The 19,084-nt window shown below is 36.3% G+C and overlaps 3 protein-coding genes across 7 annotated transcripts; 1 reads left to right on the top strand and 2 right to left on the bottom strand.

Moving 5' to 3' along the window:
* Positions 1-1,194: 1,194 nt before the first annotated feature.
* On the top strand, positions 1,195-3,190 carry LOC121234520. The gene is made up of 2 exons (XM_041130476.1): positions 1,195-1,948; positions 2,485-3,190. The coding sequence occupies exons 1-2, from the start codon at positions 1,264-1,266 to the stop codon at positions 2,871-2,873; spliced, it is 1,074 nt and encodes a 357-aa protein (XP_040986410.1). The 5' UTR covers positions 1,195-1,263; the 3' UTR covers positions 2,874-3,190.
* A 372-nt stretch (positions 3,191-3,562) lies between these two features.
* Positions 3,563-11,781, bottom strand: LOC121235761 (cytochrome c-type biogenesis ccda-like chloroplastic protein). 5 transcript variants are annotated; one of them, XM_041132154.1, is made up of 13 exons: positions 11,763-11,781; positions 10,665-10,755; positions 9,472-9,618; positions 8,750-8,805; positions 7,867-7,997; positions 7,683-7,768; positions 7,538-7,569; positions 7,092-7,253; positions 6,729-6,801; positions 6,526-6,626; positions 5,708-5,800; positions 4,122-4,168; positions 3,563-3,742 (listed from the first exon to the last, which is right to left on the bottom strand). In XM_041132154.1, the coding sequence occupies exons 2-13, from the start codon at positions 10,753-10,755 to the stop codon at positions 3,670-3,672; spliced, it is 1,092 nt and encodes a 363-aa protein (XP_040988088.1). In that variant the 5' UTR covers positions 11,763-11,781; the 3' UTR covers positions 3,563-3,669. The 5 variants fall into 5 exon arrangements, with proteins under 5 accessions (XP_040988088.1, XP_040988085.1, XP_040988087.1 ...); XM_041132151.1 differs by lacking the exon at positions 11,763-11,781 and adding an exon at positions 11,006-11,074; XM_041132153.1 differs by lacking the exon at positions 11,763-11,781 and adding an exon at positions 10,848-10,963.
* A 5,090-nt stretch (positions 11,782-16,871) lies between these two features.
* Positions 16,872-18,536, bottom strand: LOC121236087. The gene is made up of 3 exons (XM_041132580.1): positions 18,332-18,536; positions 18,147-18,201; positions 16,872-17,290 (listed from the first exon to the last, which is right to left on the bottom strand). Exons 1-3 carry the CDS (start codon positions 18,414-18,416, stop codon positions 17,131-17,133), a joined length of 300 nt encoding a protein of 99 aa, XP_040988514.1. The 5' UTR covers positions 18,417-18,536; the 3' UTR covers positions 16,872-17,130.
* Between the last annotated feature and the right edge of the window lie 548 nt (positions 18,537-19,084).

Consider the following 19,084-nt stretch of genomic DNA (forward strand, 5'->3'; position numbering starts at 1 on the left):
GGAGAGTAGCAGTGTACGTTCTTATCCAAAACCTGAGAGTAAACCTTTCGTTGAGATAGCTTCTTGCTCATGTTAAGACAACTCGTGATTAGAAGCCGCCACATGTGCATATATTATATATATAGGAGGAGTACTACATTTATAAAATAATTATATAATAGTAATCTTATAATTGATATTGTTTCATCCAATCTATTAGATTTATTTTATAATTAAAATAATCTTATAATTTGAGTAACCATATTAAATTACGTTAATTCATAAGATTATTTTTATGTATTTTTCCTATGGTTAGAATATTTTATATGCCTGTAGATCCGTGGCCTACAAGCAAAAATCAGCCACAATCCATGTATCTATCATACACAAATTGCAAACGTACTCGTGTGGTTGGTGTTTTCTGCCTAATAGCTCTCGAAAGTCGAAAGTAAACGCAGACTCGGTGGTTTTAGGGTGGTCGGTGTTCTTAGGATTAAGACAATGACGGCTATAAAAAGGGAACCTTTCTTTTTACTAATTTGTTTTCGTTAAACATAGTTAGATCAGTGTATCGAAAACTCACTTTTTGGGGTCATCCTTTCACAAATACATGGTTAATTTGCAACTTGTATGAGATTTTTTTTTTTATTAAAGAAAGCTTCATTCCAAATCGGATTAAAATTATTTCCTCAAAATCCAATCTTCTACTAAAATGTTGTACTTCTCATAAACATATCTTTTTTCAGAAGTATATGAATGAAAAAAGCACAATTCTTTCACAAAATAAAATTCTTAATTGGTTCACGTTTTGGTCGGTTTTTTATTTTCTTGTTTAGAATTTTGTCGCGAGTGACATCGGCTAGGTTTGCAGCCTCTACGGTGAAGGGCACGTGGGGAGCCTGAAAGAAGGCAACCCCTCCCCCCCAAGCCATTGGCCATGGGAATCGAGGATCCTGACACAGCTCCGGAGTTGACGGTCAAATAATATAGCCGTTTGAGAAATAACTAATAAGGTTTGTTTTAAAATTAAATAATTCAAAATAGCTTTAGAGTTCTGACAACATCCCGCTGCACTTTGCTCCAGGTCGACTATTCATCCACGTGGAAACCCTCTCGGGCCCCACCTGCACCTCCCTCACCCTACTGGTCCACGATCTCATTATAAAATGCCTTCACCCCAAGTAATTGAATCCGTCCACACCTTCTATTAAATGTCTTTTATCCCTGATCGGATGGCCCAAATTTCACCACGTCCTCTCTAGCCGCTCCTTTATAAATCCCCTCATGTCCTTCGCACTGTCAAGCTCTCGCACTCTGATTTCCAAGGAAAAAAAAAAGGAACTCTCTCACTGGTGCAAAATGGCATACGTCCCAGCGAATTCGAGCAATAACCGGATCCTCTCTCTGAAGCTTGTTTTGATCTCGACCGGTGTGTTATCCCTGGCTGTGATGTTGAAGCTCTCGCTTCCAGTGGTATCTGATTTCATTGCCAATGAAATCCCTTCCATTTGGAGCTTCTTGCTGTCGTGGTTGAGGCCTCCGTACCTCTACATCGTAATTAACTTCATCATTATCAGCATCGTTGCCTCCTCCAAGATGCAACAGAAAACGGACTATCCGGAGCCCGAGATGCCGGCGGTTCAACCGCCGCAGGAGAAGGTCTCCAGGGACGTGCAGGAGGACTCTGTTGTCTACGGAGACGGCGTCATTTTCGGGGGATCGGATTACGACATGGCTAAGGTGCAGGTGGTGGATTTGGAGGGAGCGTGCGAAGGAGTGGAGAAGAAGGCCGTGAGCGACGTGATGTTGATGAACGGTAGCGAGGAGGCCGTGTTAACGAGGTCAGCATGGACTGGGGGTCTGCAGAGGAAAGATTCTTTGGAGGTCTTTCTTTCGAATAATGAGAATGAGAAACCACCGGTTTCTGTGAGATTCGCTCATCGAAGACCTTTGAAAGCCAGCCCTGAAGGTACTCTCTCTCTCTCTCTCACGCGTTTTCAAAGAGTCTCTTCTGCTTCGGCGCATGTTCTCAAATGTGAATATGACCGTTGTATTCACTGGGGTAACTGCGGCGATTCAATAAAACTTTTACTGGGAAATAATTACACTAGCTGTTGAATTGTTTCAATTTAAGGTATCGTTTGGATTCGAAGATAAGTTGAGATGAATTGAGATGAGTTTTAAATAGTAATAAAATGAGTTGTAAATAATAATACAATTTGTGAGTTAAAATTAATAAATAATAATAAATAATAGTGAAATAAATTGAAATGAATTGAAATAAGTTGAGATAATTTATAAATACAAACCGGACCTAAATCTGCGAATACAGAATTCGAAAAGTCGAACTCGACGTCGCCAAATGTCGAGATTACCCTCATCTTTTCAGCTAGTTTCAGGGTGTCAATGCATTGTCGAAATTGCCCCCAACTTTTCTTAAGGGTAGTGGCAGAAGGGTGGTTAAATTCAATTGAATTTGGTTTTTACGTTTGGTTCATAATGCAGCCGGGAAGGCCTTGAGAGTGTCGAAGCCAAAGCGGCAGGAGACGCTGGAGAACACATGGAAGACGATAACCGACGGCCGTTCAATGCCGTTAACAAGGCACCTGAAGAAGTCCGACACGTGGGAATCGCACATGCGGCACAACCAGCCGATGGACGAGAACACCCCTCCCAGGATGAAGAAATCCGAGACGTTCAGCGACCACAGCGCCAACTCGTCGCTGAGTCCGTCGCCGGTCTCGGGGCGACTGAGGAAGGAACCGTCACTGGGTCAGGACGAGTTGAACCGGCGAGTGGAGGCGTTCATCAAGAAGTTTAACGAGGAAATGAGGTTACAGAGACAGGAATCCTTGAATCAGTACCATGAGATGATCCGCCGTGGCGCCCACTAGAATTTCTCTCTCCTTTGGGGTGTAGTATGTGATGATAATTTGGAGTAAGGGGTCTGTAAAGGTGGAAATTTTTAGAAATTCGTATCGTCCCAAATTTTCTTTGGGTTGAAGGGCTTTGGAATGGCAAGAAACCAATGAGGGTTTATTTTGAAGTTGGTCGGTTGCATTTGTTGGAATTGGCTAACGGTGGTTTAGCCTTGATAAATGACTTGTGATGTATCTAAGCATCTCGTCGTCAATACTAAGAATGATTACAAGACGACAATATTTTTGAGTTGTGAAAGTTATAAGAAAGGAACAGCCAGCCACTTGTGGGTGATTGACAAATAAAATATCTCTAGATTACACTTGCACACCGCTTAAAAATATATAATTTTATTATTTTATATTTTGTAAGCATATAATTTTATTATTTTATATTTTGTTATATGATATACAGAATGTAAAATTTCTGTATAGCACAACTTTTTTTATTTTGTCCGTTCTAAGATAAAACATTTTTCCCATTGCAAGTTAACTCTTTTCAAGCTGAAGACTTGGAGGGGTGGGGAGTGTCATTGTATTCAAAGACCAACTTTTGCTTGTTAGAATTATGGCTTCTTATATCCTCTCTCCATTTTATAAATCATCATCACGTTTTTTAGTATTCCTACCCTATATTATTATTTCTTGACAAAAACCAATAATAATGTCACTGTAAGATTTATTATTATTTATTAACGTGCCGATGTCCTCACATTACTTCTACTTTACTTAATTTCCTTTATTTTTTTCCCATACATCAACAAGCAACTCTCTACATTGCCATCGTTACTGGAAAAAGCCTATCCAAGAAAGTATAAACACCCCCTCCTAACAGAAGGGCACCACTGCAAAAACAACCAATACAAAGCTGTATTAGAAACATGGAAACGGCAAGAAATCTGAGCAACGTATGAGAAGACAGCCAATGGAATACGCATTTGATGGTCATGCATAATCGTAATGTGCTGATAGAAGCATGCTGATAGTGATCAATACGAGTCACAGATCAAGTCTAACCACTCTCGTGATCAACTGACTAATGACAAAGGTGAAGAAACGTGCTACAGTTACAAAGAGATCCTACAAACATGACTTCATAAGATACGTTAGATTTATTTTACAATAAAAATAACTTTCGTGAGATTTCTTCGTGACGAAAGCATTTCTCAATGTTGAATGACGAGTATTCTAGGAGAATGCATACACATATTAGAAATTAACTACCTGATTGGGTTGATCCATGCTGAGAACTTGCGAAACGAAAGCAGGCTCTGCCAATATCTAAGCATTAATATTCGATGAGAAAATTTTTGAGCAGAATGCAATATGATTTGTCGACTTTAATAATCCAAAAAATGAAGTAGAGAGCAGCAATTTGTTATAACCATTAAAAGACTGTTCATCCGGTTCCGGCCCAAGTATACCCGGACTGGAATTTGGGTTTTAAACCCGGGCAGGATTCATTACCCCGGTTACAGACTTGGGCTGGAACCAAGATGAATTTTGATTTTTGAAACCCAAAAATCCGGGTTCTTTTTTTTTTTTTTTTTTTTGTTGTGGAGGAATCTGTTTGGTTGGAGGGAAAAGCCAAAAAGGGAGGAAAAGTTCAAGGAAACATCAAAAGGAAATTAATGAAACACAAAGACTTCTTATAATATGTAGGAATGTAGAAAACAAGTACTGGACTTGAAGCTTTTTGTGCATGTCGTCTGCAACTTAACATCAATTTCAATACTTTGTTCTCCTATGTATCTGACAACTCAGTTTTATCCAAAGTAAAACAGAGGCTAAGAGAAGAACTGCATTTTAAAGCAAATAAGAAAGAAATGGAATTTAATGAAAATGAAACGAAAGAAAATCATTCTAATGAAAATGAAGTCGAAAATAAACCCTTTCTGTTCTGATCTGGGCATTAGCCAGACTTGGAAGAAAGAGAAAAATCAACTGGGAAAAGTAAAACGAAGAAAAAAAGATGGTGAGAAACTTCATAAGTGGAGTCCAGTGAAAGAACTTTGGCTAAACCCCACCTAGGACCCATAGATCTAATTTCTAGGACAAAAAAAAACCCACCTTTCAGAACAAGTAGAAACGAAAATTATATATTAAAAAAAAACATCCCGTCCAAGTTTCATGAGAAAATGAAGGGAAGGTGAAAGAAGGAATACCAGATCAATGGTCTCGTTCTTGATCTGCTCGAGATCGATAGCCTTGCCACTCGCCATCTTGGGCTTAAACCCAAAAAAGCAAACACCCACACGACAACAACAAAGCAAAGTGGCAGGAGGCTAGGGTTTCGGCGCTTAAGAGAGAGAGAGAGAGAGAGATCCTGAAGGACGAAGGCTGAAGGAGTGAAGGCAAGGGTTTCACGTTTTGGGTTTTAACTATTAGCATAAAAATGACGCCGTTTTGACACTGGTTTTTTTTTTTTTTTTTTTTAAATAACCCGGGTTCCAAATTTTAAACCCGCTACTCGGACAGGGTGTACCTGGGTTTCCATGCGGTTACCAGCCCGGATTTGTCAGGGCAGGAACCCAATAACCGGGTTCCGAACCGGGCAGGAAAAAACCTGGCCCAGATGAACAGTCTTAATAACTACGGTTTGAGCCAGTTGCCAGAATTTCCAGAGTGTACACTTCATAAATTTGCAAACCGTGACACAAATGCAAGTCACCATGATTTGGGGCCAGACCGTGGCATGTGCAGTTGGGCATGATATCTATCCCAGAAAGATGATGGAAGCTTTTGTTTGTTCTCCCACCCTTGCACTAACAGAAATAATACAACCTGTACTATAAAAGAACCATACATACCTGCAATGCTCCAGCGAAAGAAGCAGCAAGAAGTAGAGGAGCAACATAGCCAGTTGTGTACGTCAACAGTAGGCTGCCCCCTATAACTGGATCCTGTTATATATAGTGAAGGAGTCCTGTTATTCTGTTAGTTAATCTTGACTAAAAGTGACTTATAAAAAAAAATCTTGACTAAAAGTGTAAAAACTGCAAAGGAGTCCTGTTATCCATTAGTTAATCTTGACTACAAGTGTAAAAAATGCAATCCATGTTGAGCACACCTAAAGACGGATGATTAATAGTCCAAAGCATCAATGTGCATATAGTCCCCGATTGAGTAAGGTCTTTGTTCTTTTCTTTTCTTTCTTTTTTTCTCTGACATATTTGTATGTTCGTATGACATTATATTCAAGAGATGTTTCCCAAAAGCTCTTTTTTTAACTCTGTGAAATGATTAGAAACGTCGGTAAGAATCAGTCTAAAATAGTAATGTTTATATTCCATAATTTCTGTGATATAAACTCTATCCAGAGAGAGGGAGAGCGTAAAAAAACGGAACTTAATAACCTCCACCAAATAAAGATGTTCACCCAAAGAACAAAAAGACCTATAATAATCCACTCATTAGTATAATTTGGTTTCCCCAAGCAATAGTGAAGCACTTGGATTAAGTCCTAATTTTGCAATATCTGGGAGCTAGTGAGTCCTAATCCAGTTCTAAATGCATGGTGATATAGTATATAAACAAAACGAACGCTTAGGGACTAACCACTAGCTTCTTCTGTGTCTGGAAAATACCAACCAAAATAAATTATAGAACAATAAGCATTTGAAAGTACCTTGGATGCAGCTACATATCCCAGCAGAGTGGCTAATACCGGTGTGCTGCAAGGTGAGGCAGCTAAAGCAAATGTAAGCCCGGCTAGATATGCTTGCACACCTAAGATGTCACGTTTATTCAATTTGAAAACTTGTAAGAGCATTTAGACAATCAGTTTAATGAGTACTCAAAAAACTAGGATAAAAGTAAAGAGCCAATTACTTGAAGGGAAGTTAGCAGCTGCAGCACGGGGATCAAAATTGTCAAAAAATGAAGGGAGTTGTAATTCAATTATCTGGAAAAAGGCCATCGGATTATCAATGTAGTACTAGGAAAGAGAAAAAGCAGACGAAGTCTTCAAAGTGGTTAAACTATCAAATTCTGTTAAGTGCTTTGCAAAAATATTGAAGCCTTTGTTCAGGCTTATTTCCAAAACCTGGTCACCATTCACACTCGAAAATACATAACAATCTAAACTGACTATTAAATACGTCTTTTAAAGACTAAAGCAGTTAAACAAACAACCTAGTTAAGCCAGTAGATCTTATGAAGAAGAAGGCAAAAAGACGTTACATGAACCCATACCTCAAGGAGATTTAGACCCATAAGAACAGCTAACCCAGAAGCAGCCACAGGTAATCCCTGCCCTATCTGTCCATATGCCTTTCCAGCAAATGAGGCAGCTATGCCTAGGACCGCTAGTGTAGTTGCCAGTCCCAATGCAAATGCAATTGAATCCCCAATGATCTGACAAGGAAAAAAATGTCTAGTAATGAGAGAAGGGGGGCAGGGCTGCAACCACATAAGTAGGCGACTAATACATATAACTAAAACGAGCAAGAAAACATACAATATGGAGAAACATAAAGTGTCAAAAGACAAGCACGTAATGCTTAAAAAGCTCCAAAAACTCAAAGATTCAGCAATGAACAAAATATTCAACAATGTAAAACTAGAACGGAGTAATAAGAGGAAATATATGAATCAAGTTGCAAATATGTATCAAGTTGACTCATTTTGCAAGTCATTACCTCTGCTCTACTTTTCCCAGAACCAAATGCTCCTGCACGATTCCAATCAATCAGGAAACAAGCATATGAAGAGATGCAAAACCATGACAATGGACTTATCAAAAAAAAAAAAATTGCCACTATATCTCCTCTATAAAATGCTCACCAATGTAACCTAGAGTCAGTGGCAAGACGCTTAGTGTACAAGGAGAAAGGCTGGTCACAAGCCCAGCCCCAAAGATAACTGCCAAACTGCAACAAGGAATGAGTAGCAAATTCAGATCAGATACAGAATGGGGAGTGAAATCTCCCAAAACACCAACACAAATTTGTAATATGTAGGACTGAACCTAGTAAAACTGAGAGCCGATAACTGGTCTTGGACAGCTTCATTAGCCTGCTGTCCAGCTGAATATAGGAAACCTCCAAACAAATCTCCAAGACCTCCATCAGCCAAATTATAAACAGAAGCGACTCCTTCCTGAGATTAAGGAAAAATTCAAGTACCTGAGAATGAGATTATTTATAAGAAGCATAACTAGCACGCAAACTTGAAAGATGGCATGATCTATAACATTCAGAGCAATATTTCAAAACCCTGAGAAATTATCGTAAGTATTTATATCAAAATGAGATAGATTACTACCAAAAAAAGAAAGAAATGAAAAGGCAAAGCAACCAGGATACCAAGTGTGACTCATATGCATACAGGCTAATTAAGTAATCTGAGGTAAATCTCAGCGGGTAGCAATTTGAAGCACAAATCCTCCCCTAAAGTAAAGTAGCAGAGGACACTAGGGAGTATCTCTTGCACTTATCCTATGTTTCATATATGTTATACACCATAAATTTCCAAGGGACATCAAAGTATATAAATATGCATTGAGAAATTTATTTATTTCTATATCGGGGAACCTCTCCAAGGTAAGGTCCGAAGGGCCCTTCGGACCCACCCTTGCAGAGTAAACCCCGGTCCCGTGCAACAATGAGAAATTTATTTGGGCAAATAAAATTGTAACGGTTTTTCTCCCCACAAGTATAGTTGGCAAAGAAAAATGCATTGAAATTTCCTTTTAACTTCTTTCGGTTCAACTTATATGGAATATCCAGAACACCGACAATGTAAAAATAAATGGAGCATCCATAAATAAATGTGTTTAAGAAAGAGGAGGAGAGGGCGGGAACTCATAAGATTAGAGGACACTATTGAATACATAGACAGCATATTCTCACCGATATATTCTTTGCATTTACAGCCCCCGCCGTGTTGGTTCCAACCAAATTCATTGCTGAAAACATCAGAAATAGAAAGCAACGTTCACTGATGCTACCAAGTAGACCAAACAACTATTTGTGAAGGCCATAATTAATCAGAAGTGTGAAAGGAAAAGAGCAAAGAAAACTAAACTATGCAAATCCAATATACATAACCTAATTAATTTTTTCATCCAATATTATAGACACTTTTATGGGTAAAAGAAATTTGGCAATCTACTATGCTTAACCTCATCATACTATGCATCATGCTAATATAATAACTCGCCCTCACTGTTTCAATTGTTGAGGTTATATTATATTCTCAATTACATAGACAGTTTTTTCTCCTTTTGTTTTCATCTTTTTTGGCAGAGTATGTTACATAGGCACTTGGTGCGTCATAAACGACACTCTCCACCTCTTACTTATAAGGGAAGAAGGTGGGGGGGGGGGGGGGGGGGATTCTGAATTACTTGGACGATTGAGTCACACAAAAACATAGACAAAAATAAAATAAAAAATTAGCGAAATTCTCCTCATAATACATCAATCTTTCAGTTGATGCAATGGTGACAGAAATGAAAATACATCTCTATGAAAAAAGTGCAAAGCAAAAAGAGTAAAAACCTAATTGTAAAAAGAAAAAGAAAAAAAAAAGGCAATGTATTTGACATCAAGCCAAGCGTACAGGCCATTACCTGCTATGGCACTTATAAATGTCTTAGCTTGAAAGCTACTGCTTCCAACATTCTTCGACAACAACACACCATCTTTGAGACCGTCCTCGCTCTCAACCCCAGGAGCTCTCTTAAGCATCTTGATTGGCACCATATATCTGCTTTTACCTTGAATTACATGATTAAGAGGTTCGTATGTTAAATTGTATATTTGTATTAATATTAAAATAAAACAAACATTTTATTGGCAAATACAGATAATGTTCTTAGCATCTATGTTCTGCCAAAAAGGAAATTAAGTCTCCTCTTGAGCAACATTTCATTAATTCATTCTTTTTTTTTTCTTTTTTTAGATTGAGTTTATATTTTTTTCTGAATTCTTTATTCAACTATAAATTACGACATAAAATTAAAAAAAAATGAAATGTAAAATTCTTGTACCATTAGTAATGAAAAAAGGGGCTGAGGGGATCCGTATATGTTGTTCAGGTCGATCAGAAGGCGTAGAAATTGCTAGAACTGAATGCATAAAGTATGGAAAAACATCTCGTAATATATTTAACCCGAAAATAGCCGAAAAGAAAATTAAGTCTCCTCTCCTACACTGTGTTCAAAAGCAATCATAAAACGTTGGCAATCTATCATGACTCCAAAATCCATACATAGTATAAACACACATTAAACAACTATATAAAAATATACTTCAGATATTACTTTTTTTGTTTTTTGATGATTAATAAGAGATTTATTACCAAGAATAGACATAGCCCAAGTAAACAGGAGGTATACAAGAGGGGGGTGGTGGAGGGGAGGCATTGTTCCCACTTTACTACTTCAGATATTAAGTTCGGTGAATTTTGGCATTATAATGGTTAGCAAGGCCACAAAAATACCAAAGGGATCCTTGTCCCACTGTGGTACCAAAAACTTTTTATGTGCCCATATTGAATGTCTTAAAGCGCTCTTTAGTTGATTTCAAGTATTCTGCTGCTTTAGGAAGACTCAAGAGTCTTTTATGCCCTCTTTTGGGTGTCTAGACGCCTTTCCCCTAAGAATCCCTAACTTTGCACTGTAAAAGGTTCTTCGAAGTCCCAAAACAGCACCTATAGTTCCTTCCAGGATTTGATATGCGTTTGAAGAAACATTAGCAATATAAACCCTTTGTTCAAGCCACAAACACAGAGGAAAAGGAGAAAGAGACGTAATTGGCTCACCATGAATGCTGCTTTTGCTGACAAGCTTGCAGCTTGAAACTCCGCAAGAGTTGGTACCATAGCTACCGGAGTGGTTTATAATAAAGCTCATCTGCACAGTTTTGAGGGTTAGTCCGCAATTTAGGAGCAAGAAGCGAAAACAAAAAAAGGAGAAGGAACTAAAAGGTAAGCTATGTTTGCCACCGGTTTGACATAGCCGGGGTGAGGTCTTTACAGATGATAACATAACTAACAAACAAAGACGGGACCGAAAATCTTCTTGACATTTTACACAGTTTTCTCGGCAACCAAACAGGGGACAAAAGAATTTGTTAAGTTGAGAGAGCGAGAGAGAGCTCTACTTTAAAAAACGAGCGATGATGCGAATGGGATAACGTCTAAACGGTCCTCAACGAATTTTTAGCGCTCTCTCTCTCTCTCTCTCTCTGTACTTACAAAAAAGAAACCTTCCCACCGGTCAGTCTGTTCGACAGCCCTCCAATAAAATTTTGCCACCTAGATCCTTCATTTTCCATTTTGTGCACCTGACTACAGCTGACCAAAAATTCACAAAACTCCTCCTGTGCCCTCTCTCCTCTTCATTTTACACCTAAGCCATCAACGTATTTGCTGATGCTACTGCACTGCCAAAGCCCATGACCAAGGACCACCCTCACCCACAACATCGCCGACAGCCACCACTTCAAACGGCCAACGAAGTTCACCTCGCTCTCGCCTTTCCCGCCCCACTCTCTGGATTTTTGTGAAAAGTGATTAAAGAAAAAGGACACCAACTAAATAAAAGACCCAATGGAATCTCTCTTGATAGTGTTCTCGTGGAACGTCTGCTACATGACTGGATTGTAGAAGCAGAAAAAACAAGCCTTGACAGAAGATGAGGTATTCGAGCTCACATTTTTTTCACGGTTAAGAAGCTGTGTGAGTTGGGTTAAACATGTTGGGTTGATTTGGTACATAGCATTTTTATACATCATAAATAATCCCATCAGTACACAAATCAGACGAAAGCAACACAAATCAGAGCAAATTGGATATAAGACCTCTCGGTAGGGGGCGATGGAGCAAGTCCGGGGGGGGGGGGGGCGATGGAGGAATTACCTCAATGGGAGGCACCGGAGAAAAATATCTCAGTGGGGGGCGACGGAGCTTGGTGGGACGATGGAGGTTGGTGGCGGCGACTGAGCTTGGTGGTGGCGACGGGTCTAGTGTCTCAAGGTGCGGCGACGGGTCTGGTTTTGCCGATATGAGAAACTGCCATGCTTTCGTTAGAACTTAAGAGGCAGTGAGGCACGAGTGACGGGTCCTTCTCAAATGGGTGTATTCAGATGAAAAATGATCTACTTTGCATTTGATAAAATCCCGTACGTGTCTCATTCTAATTGAGGCTGTTAAGTGTTAAACCCATATGACCAGTCGGACTGTTCCGAAGAATACTGTTTTTGGAGTTCTTTTTTCGTAGATCAGATATTTTTCTTTGTTCGTTTTGTTTTTTTTGGGATTAAGACAGAGATACGTAAGAGAAAGATCTCGATGTGTATTTTGAATTTGACGATGTATAAAATGAAGGGAGAAGATTTTTGTAATTCTGAATTGTATAATTATTACGTAATTATTTTAAAAAAAATAAATAAAATATAAGATTTATATTAATTTTTTAATAGTATATCTCACTCTTTTTTAAAATAATTATTACGTACTTCATAATTATTTGTATAATTACTCTAAAATAATAGAATAATTCTACACATAATCATAAAATATATAAACGTCGTGTAATTATTTTGAAAAAAAGTAGAGTTTACTATTGAAAAATTAATTTTTTTTATGTAAGTCTCATATTTTATTTATTTTTTTTCAAAATAATTACTCGATGATTACACAATTTACGATTATAAATATTTTTTCTTAAATAAATAAGTATGTATTATTTATCTATTTTCGACTTTAGGTTTATTCAAATAAAAATTGAGCCTTTACATCGTAGTGTAGATAGTAGACTTCATTTGGTTATTAAACCTATCTCAATTTATTATTATAATTTTTTTATAATTTAATATAAAATATTATAAATAATTTAATTTTTTTAAATTTTTAAATAATAATAATATTAAAAAATAATATTATAACAATATTTTATCAACTCAACTTAATTCAACTCAATTCAACAACGTTAATTATTCGTAAGGATTAGATCCTAGGTCGTGCTACAAGGCTACACCCTCGGCGACAAATTCTCGGCAGAAGGTCAAATGTTTTTTTTTCCATATATATATATTTTTTATATCTTTAAATATTTAAAAAAAATCACATCATCATTAAAAAGTATTTATTTAATCATCAAATAAAAAAATTGAGAAAATATCTAGGGACCATCTCTCAGTAGCTCAACACGTAATTATTTTTCAAGATATAAATAATAGTTACAGTTATGAATATGTAAATATCGCACAATTATTTTAAAAAAAATTAAATAGATACGAGATTTACATAAAAAAAATAATTTTTTAATAATAGATCTTATTTTTTTTTTAAAACGATTACACGGTACTTATACATTTCATGACTGTAGCATTACTTTTTCCTAGATCTTAATATAGGAAACACTCTAAGGGTACATTTGATTATTAAACTACTCTCAACTCATCTCAACTCATCATTACAATTTTTTCAAATTTTAATATAAAATATAATAAATAATTCAACTTTTCTAAATTTTAAAATAATAATAATATTAAAAAATAATATTCTAACAATATTTTATCATCTCAACTCAACTCACTTCAACATCTAAACCCATTTTAAAACAGCACGTGTCAGAATTAAAAATAACCAAATTATAAAAAACAAAATACAAAACATAATCAAATCTGCAAAAATAACTCATTCGTATAAATTAAAATTACATAATTAAAATTACAAAATTAAATAATTCACTCAGAATCATTACAAGTTAAAAAAACATAATAAAATTACAAAACTAAATCATTCACTAAAATTACTACAATTTAAAAAAATATATAATCAAAATTATAAAACTAAGATTATGTTTGGATGTTGAAGTGAGTTGAGTTGAGATGATAAAATATTATTAGAATATTATTTTTTAATATTATTATTATTTTAAGATTTGAAAAAGTTAAATTATTTATTATATTTTATATTAAAATTTAAAAAAATTATAATGATAAATTGAGATGAATTAAGAGAAATTTAATAACCAAACATACCCTAAATCATTCAATTACAAGTTAAAAAAATATATGGTGCCAGTCAAGTTAAAAGCTCGGGGGTTGAGAGCGAGGACAGTCTCAGAGATGGGTGTGTTGTTGTCGAAGAACGTTGGAAGCAGTAGCTTTCAAGCCAAGATATTTAGGGTGTGTTTAGATGTTGAATTGAGTTGAATTGACTTGAGTTGAGATGATAAAATATTGTTAAAATATTATTTTTTAATATTATTATTATTTTAAAATTTTAAAAAAATTAATTATTTATTATATTTTGTATTGGAATTTAAAAAAATTGAAATGAGTTGAACTTCCAAACGAAACCTTATAAGTGCCATAGCAGGTAATGGCCTCTACGCTTGGCTCGATGTCAAATACATTGTTTTTTTTTTTCGTTTACAATTAATTTTTTAGGACCAGTTTATATCTCAAACTTATCTCAACTTATTTTATCTAATTATTATAATTTTTTTAAATTTAAACATAAAATATAATAAATAATTTAATTATTTTAAATATTAAAATAATAATAATATTAAAAAATAATATTTTAATAATATTTTATTTAATTTTCAACTCAATTAAACGTGAAAAGCTTCGTTTTTTTGCTTTGCACTTTTTTCATAGACATGTGATTCATTTCTGTCACCATTGCATCAACTGAAAGATTGATGTATTATGAGGAGAGTTTCGCCTTTTTAATTTTTTGTCCTTTTTGTCTATGTTTTTGAGTGACTCAGTCGTCCAAGTAAGAGGTGGAGAGTGTCGTTTATGATCCACCAAGTGCCTATGTATCATACTCTGCCCAAAAAAGCTGAAAACAAAAGGAGGGAAGGCTGTCTATGTAATTGAGAATATAATATAACCTCAACTCTATTTCCAGTGATTAAAAACCCATGATTAAAAATAAAATATAAAAATCGGATCCGGGTGGGTCAATTTCTAAGAATCAATTTTCTATTTTCCATTTGCACTTTGAAATCAATCGGTAAAAATAATGCATAAGAACTAAAAATTGAGAGAGAGATGGAGAGAGGTGACATGGATGTCGGTCCGTCACCTTGCAGCTTGGTTAGCTTCGAAATCTCATAACATTTTAGATAAAATAAAACATCAAAGCGAGAGAGAGAGAGAGCTAGGTGACAAGAGAAAAGAGAGAGATAGGTGACAAGATTCACGAGAAGAGAAAAGAGCTTACTTGGGTGAAAGCCGACCATAGGCTGAGTGTTAGACCCCCATATTGAGTTGCCTCTAGAGATACCACACATGCCCTAGTCATGATGGAGACAAACACATTGGCTAGCCCACAAGCATGCCTTGGCTAGTGGGGTGACACGCACGAGGCGCCTAGCATGCATGCATGTCTTGGCCCGCACGATGGCACACACAGGGCGCCCAACATGCGGGCCAGCGATGTTAGTGAGCGCCTGCCCATGTGCTGCAGGGCCATGCGCGGCACATCCAGCCCACCCAGTGCACGCGCGCCGCGCGCACATGCATAGCCCTGCCGCACATCAGCGAGGTTAGTGGCATGCCGCGCATGGCCCTAACATGGAGGCGGAGGTTGAGGTTCTTGCGGCTAGGGTTTGTCGCTTTGTGCGGCTAGGATTAGAGAATGAGTGAAGACTAGAGTGATGAAACTTAAGCCTAAAGGTCTGCGGGAGATGCCTTAAGCCAAAACACGTAAAACGATCCCATTTTATATTTGAGTGTGGCGTTTTGTAACCAAAATCGAGTCAAAACAGCACCGTTTTGACTCGATTTTGCCCCTTTTGGGCAAGTTGGGCTGCACCGCTGCAGTGTATTAGGCCCTTTCTTTTTTTCTAAACCCTAAATCAAACCCTAAACTAAACTCTAAACCAATTTTAAATTTTTAATCTTTGTTTTAGTCATAAATTTTTTATTTTTGATTTTTATAATCTTTTTATTACTAAATTTAATTGTATTGATTATTAATAATTACTATTTAACTAATGTCTAGTTACATATTATTGTACTATACTATTACATGTTATTGTACGTTAATTTTTATACATTACTATTACATGTTATTATATTTTATTTATTATACATTTGTATTACATGTTATTATAAATTCATACATTAGTGTTTATACATAATACATTTGGTTGGAAAATAAGGAGCATAAATGGGATCTAAATTATATTATTATAACAATTTTTGTTTTTGTTTTGTGTTAAGCCTTCACCTTGGTTTTGTTCTTGACTATGCTTGATAAGGGATTCGCCTTTGAGTTTTTTCTTTTCTTTTATTCTCTCTCTCACAATAATGGTCATGGGTCTAAAGTTTCGAAATTGGTTTCATTTTTTTAAAAGAATGGCTGTGCACTCATAGTTTAGCATATGGATAAGCTCCTCTCTACAAGCGAACGGGGATTATGCAATAAACCTCGATTACATGTTGATGTTAAACAAGTTGGTACTACTAATTTCTCAAATTTTAATGTGTCCATTACTGTATCAACTAATTTTTGAAATGCCATTGCCACGACAATGGTAATAGACACAATTTACTGAAAATCTCTTCATACTTGAGTTAACTCAAAAGGAAAATATTTTAGACACAAAGAAATTATACAAAAGTAAATCTACAAACTGATATTCTTTGATGTAGTACGTCATATTGTAAAATAAATCTAACAAATCCTATAAAATCACATCAGTTTATAAGTTTCCTTTAGTGTAATATTTTTGTGTATGTAGCAGTGCTCTAATTCAAAAGCAAGGATTGTCTACAGAAAGCATGCCTGCTACAACGTCGGGAATGAGGCAGCTGGTCCAAGAAGCCAAATGGACTTCCCACAGCTCTTTTTTTGCATTGTATAACTGATAATAAATTCAAGATGAAATAGAGGCACCGGCTTCAGGATTGTAAACGTTTTTTGGGTGAAAAAAAAAGAGGAACAATTTGTATTATTCCATAACATAAAATAGCTAGCAGTGTAGTTATGACAAGCTATTCAGACCGTAATCTTCAATACCACGAACCATTGACATATTAACTATAATGAAAATGAAATTCTCATAAGCTGAACTAGCTAAAACATACTACCAGTAACCACTCCCAAAATAACCACGCTAAAGCTAAGACAATAATGTAATATTAACTACCCTGTTGTAAACGAAAATATACCAAAACTGATGCAGAGATCACAGGAAGGATTTGATGATTTTAAGCCACTTCTATAATGTATGGCCCAGTAAATTGGGATCCTCGATTCTTCAGTCATACAGAGTTTTGGCAGATTGCGTTCTTGACTTTTTGTTTTCATGCTTCAAGTTTTTCTCAACGTACATCTCATTTTTAGATATGGCTTTTCCTATGGATTTGGTCTTTCGGACATTTTTCGATCTCTTCATTGGTCTCCCCTTCTTCACCTTTCTGTCAAGAAAATATGTTTATGAATAGAGGAGGCAGAAAGAGAAGAAATTGAAGATTCAAATAGCAACTACATTTGAAACCAAACAAAAGGAAACTTAAAAGTACATTTTAATCAGGAAAAAGAACAGCCAATGGATAGGATAAAACTTATAAAAGTGAATGGAATTGTTGTCGAAAGATTTTAAATTTAGCTGTACTTCTAATTAATCAAAGAAAAGTTATGGAATACAAACACCCGTTAAAAGGCAGGAAAAAATAATCAGATAGAGGCAGAATCACACAAATAATTCAAACCTAGCGGTTCAAAAGAAATATACCCATATCTGCCCATCGACTACATAAGGCCAGAATAAAGGTATAGCAGCCCACGCATCTAGAATTTAATTCATCTCCTAAGGTCTTTTACAAAAGAATGTGAAAATTCCATAATAGTCAGGACTCCTACTACCCTACTTCAAGGTGCCAAAAAACTAAGCCAAAAGAAACCTTTTCAACACCAGAACTACATTTAGTGTGGATCTTTAATTTATGGCTCCCCCCATATGCAACTTGAATTATGTTTATGATATCTCTGTCGTGTACACTACCACATATAGCAGTTACATACACAAACATAATCGAATAAATAAATAAATAAGCATCAAAATTTTAGTGTGGGCGCCTTAGGCTGCCCCCAAAGGTAAATTCATGAGCCTGATACTGTTACTAGCACTGTGATGTAAACAGCCTAAATTGTCAGAAATAAGAACGGAACTCCATGCATACAAGCACAATGTACACACGCATATGATAAGAAAAAACACAAGGAATCCTTCACAAATTTTCACCATGATTGGGTTGGATGGTGAATACTTACTTAATTGGAGCACCAGAAGCAGGATTCTGAGCTCCAGACTCTGACGTGTCCATTGCTGCATAAAACAATGAAAAAGGCATATACTTACTTTTAAAACGATCAAGAAAATTCACAATCAAAACAAAAGGAAATATAGCAATGATAGTACAAGTACCACTTGTATAACACAGACTTAAAAGGAGTACCTTGAGGTAGATCTGTAACAGTCTCTTCGGATATACCCATTGAAACGTCAGCTTTTCGTTTGTTCTTGTTCCTGTTCTTCGCCATCGCCGAGTTTGAGAGACAGACTGACTCTCTCTCTCTCTCTCTCTCTCTCTATCGCGTGCTCGCTCGCTCTACGTCGAGGTTTATTGAAGGCAAGAACCCTAGCTCAAATGAAAGCGATACTCTCTAGGGACGGAATGGGCCGAGGCCCGCGTTTATTCGGTTGTATTTTAGTAACTCGGGCCGGGCTTATGGTTTCGTAAGTTGCAAAAGACCGATACAACAACAAAAATGATTGCACGTGAAAAAAATCAAATAAAAATAAAATCACATTCGGCCTAAAATGAACAAGAAATACAGCATGCTTTTCCATGTACACAACAAACATTCCCAACACACCACTAAATACAATGTCGTACCTCGGAGAGTTCCAATGATGCACCGAGAATTTAACAGTGGCCCATTTTTGCCATTTTTAGGCACTCATTGAAACCTGGACCCAATCTCTGTCTAACAGAGAGTCCATATATCTATCCCACCTTTGCAGTTGCATTTATGGTGTCTAATCTAATCCTAATTTGCATGCCCATCAATCGTGCCCCATAATTGTCATGCACAAACATCATTATTTAGTAATGGCCAAACCAGATATTGGTGTCCCATCATCTCAATAAATAATTGTCATGCACAAACAGCAGCTCCTTCCAATATTGTTTGGGGTTTTTCTTCTT

This window comes from Juglans microcarpa x Juglans regia, chromosome 6D (assembly GCF_004785595.1).
Source record: "Juglans microcarpa x Juglans regia isolate MS1-56 chromosome 6D, Jm3101_v1.0, whole genome shotgun sequence".
NCBI classification, from domain to species: Eukaryota; Viridiplantae; Streptophyta; class Magnoliopsida; order Fagales; family Juglandaceae; genus Juglans; species Juglans microcarpa x Juglans regia.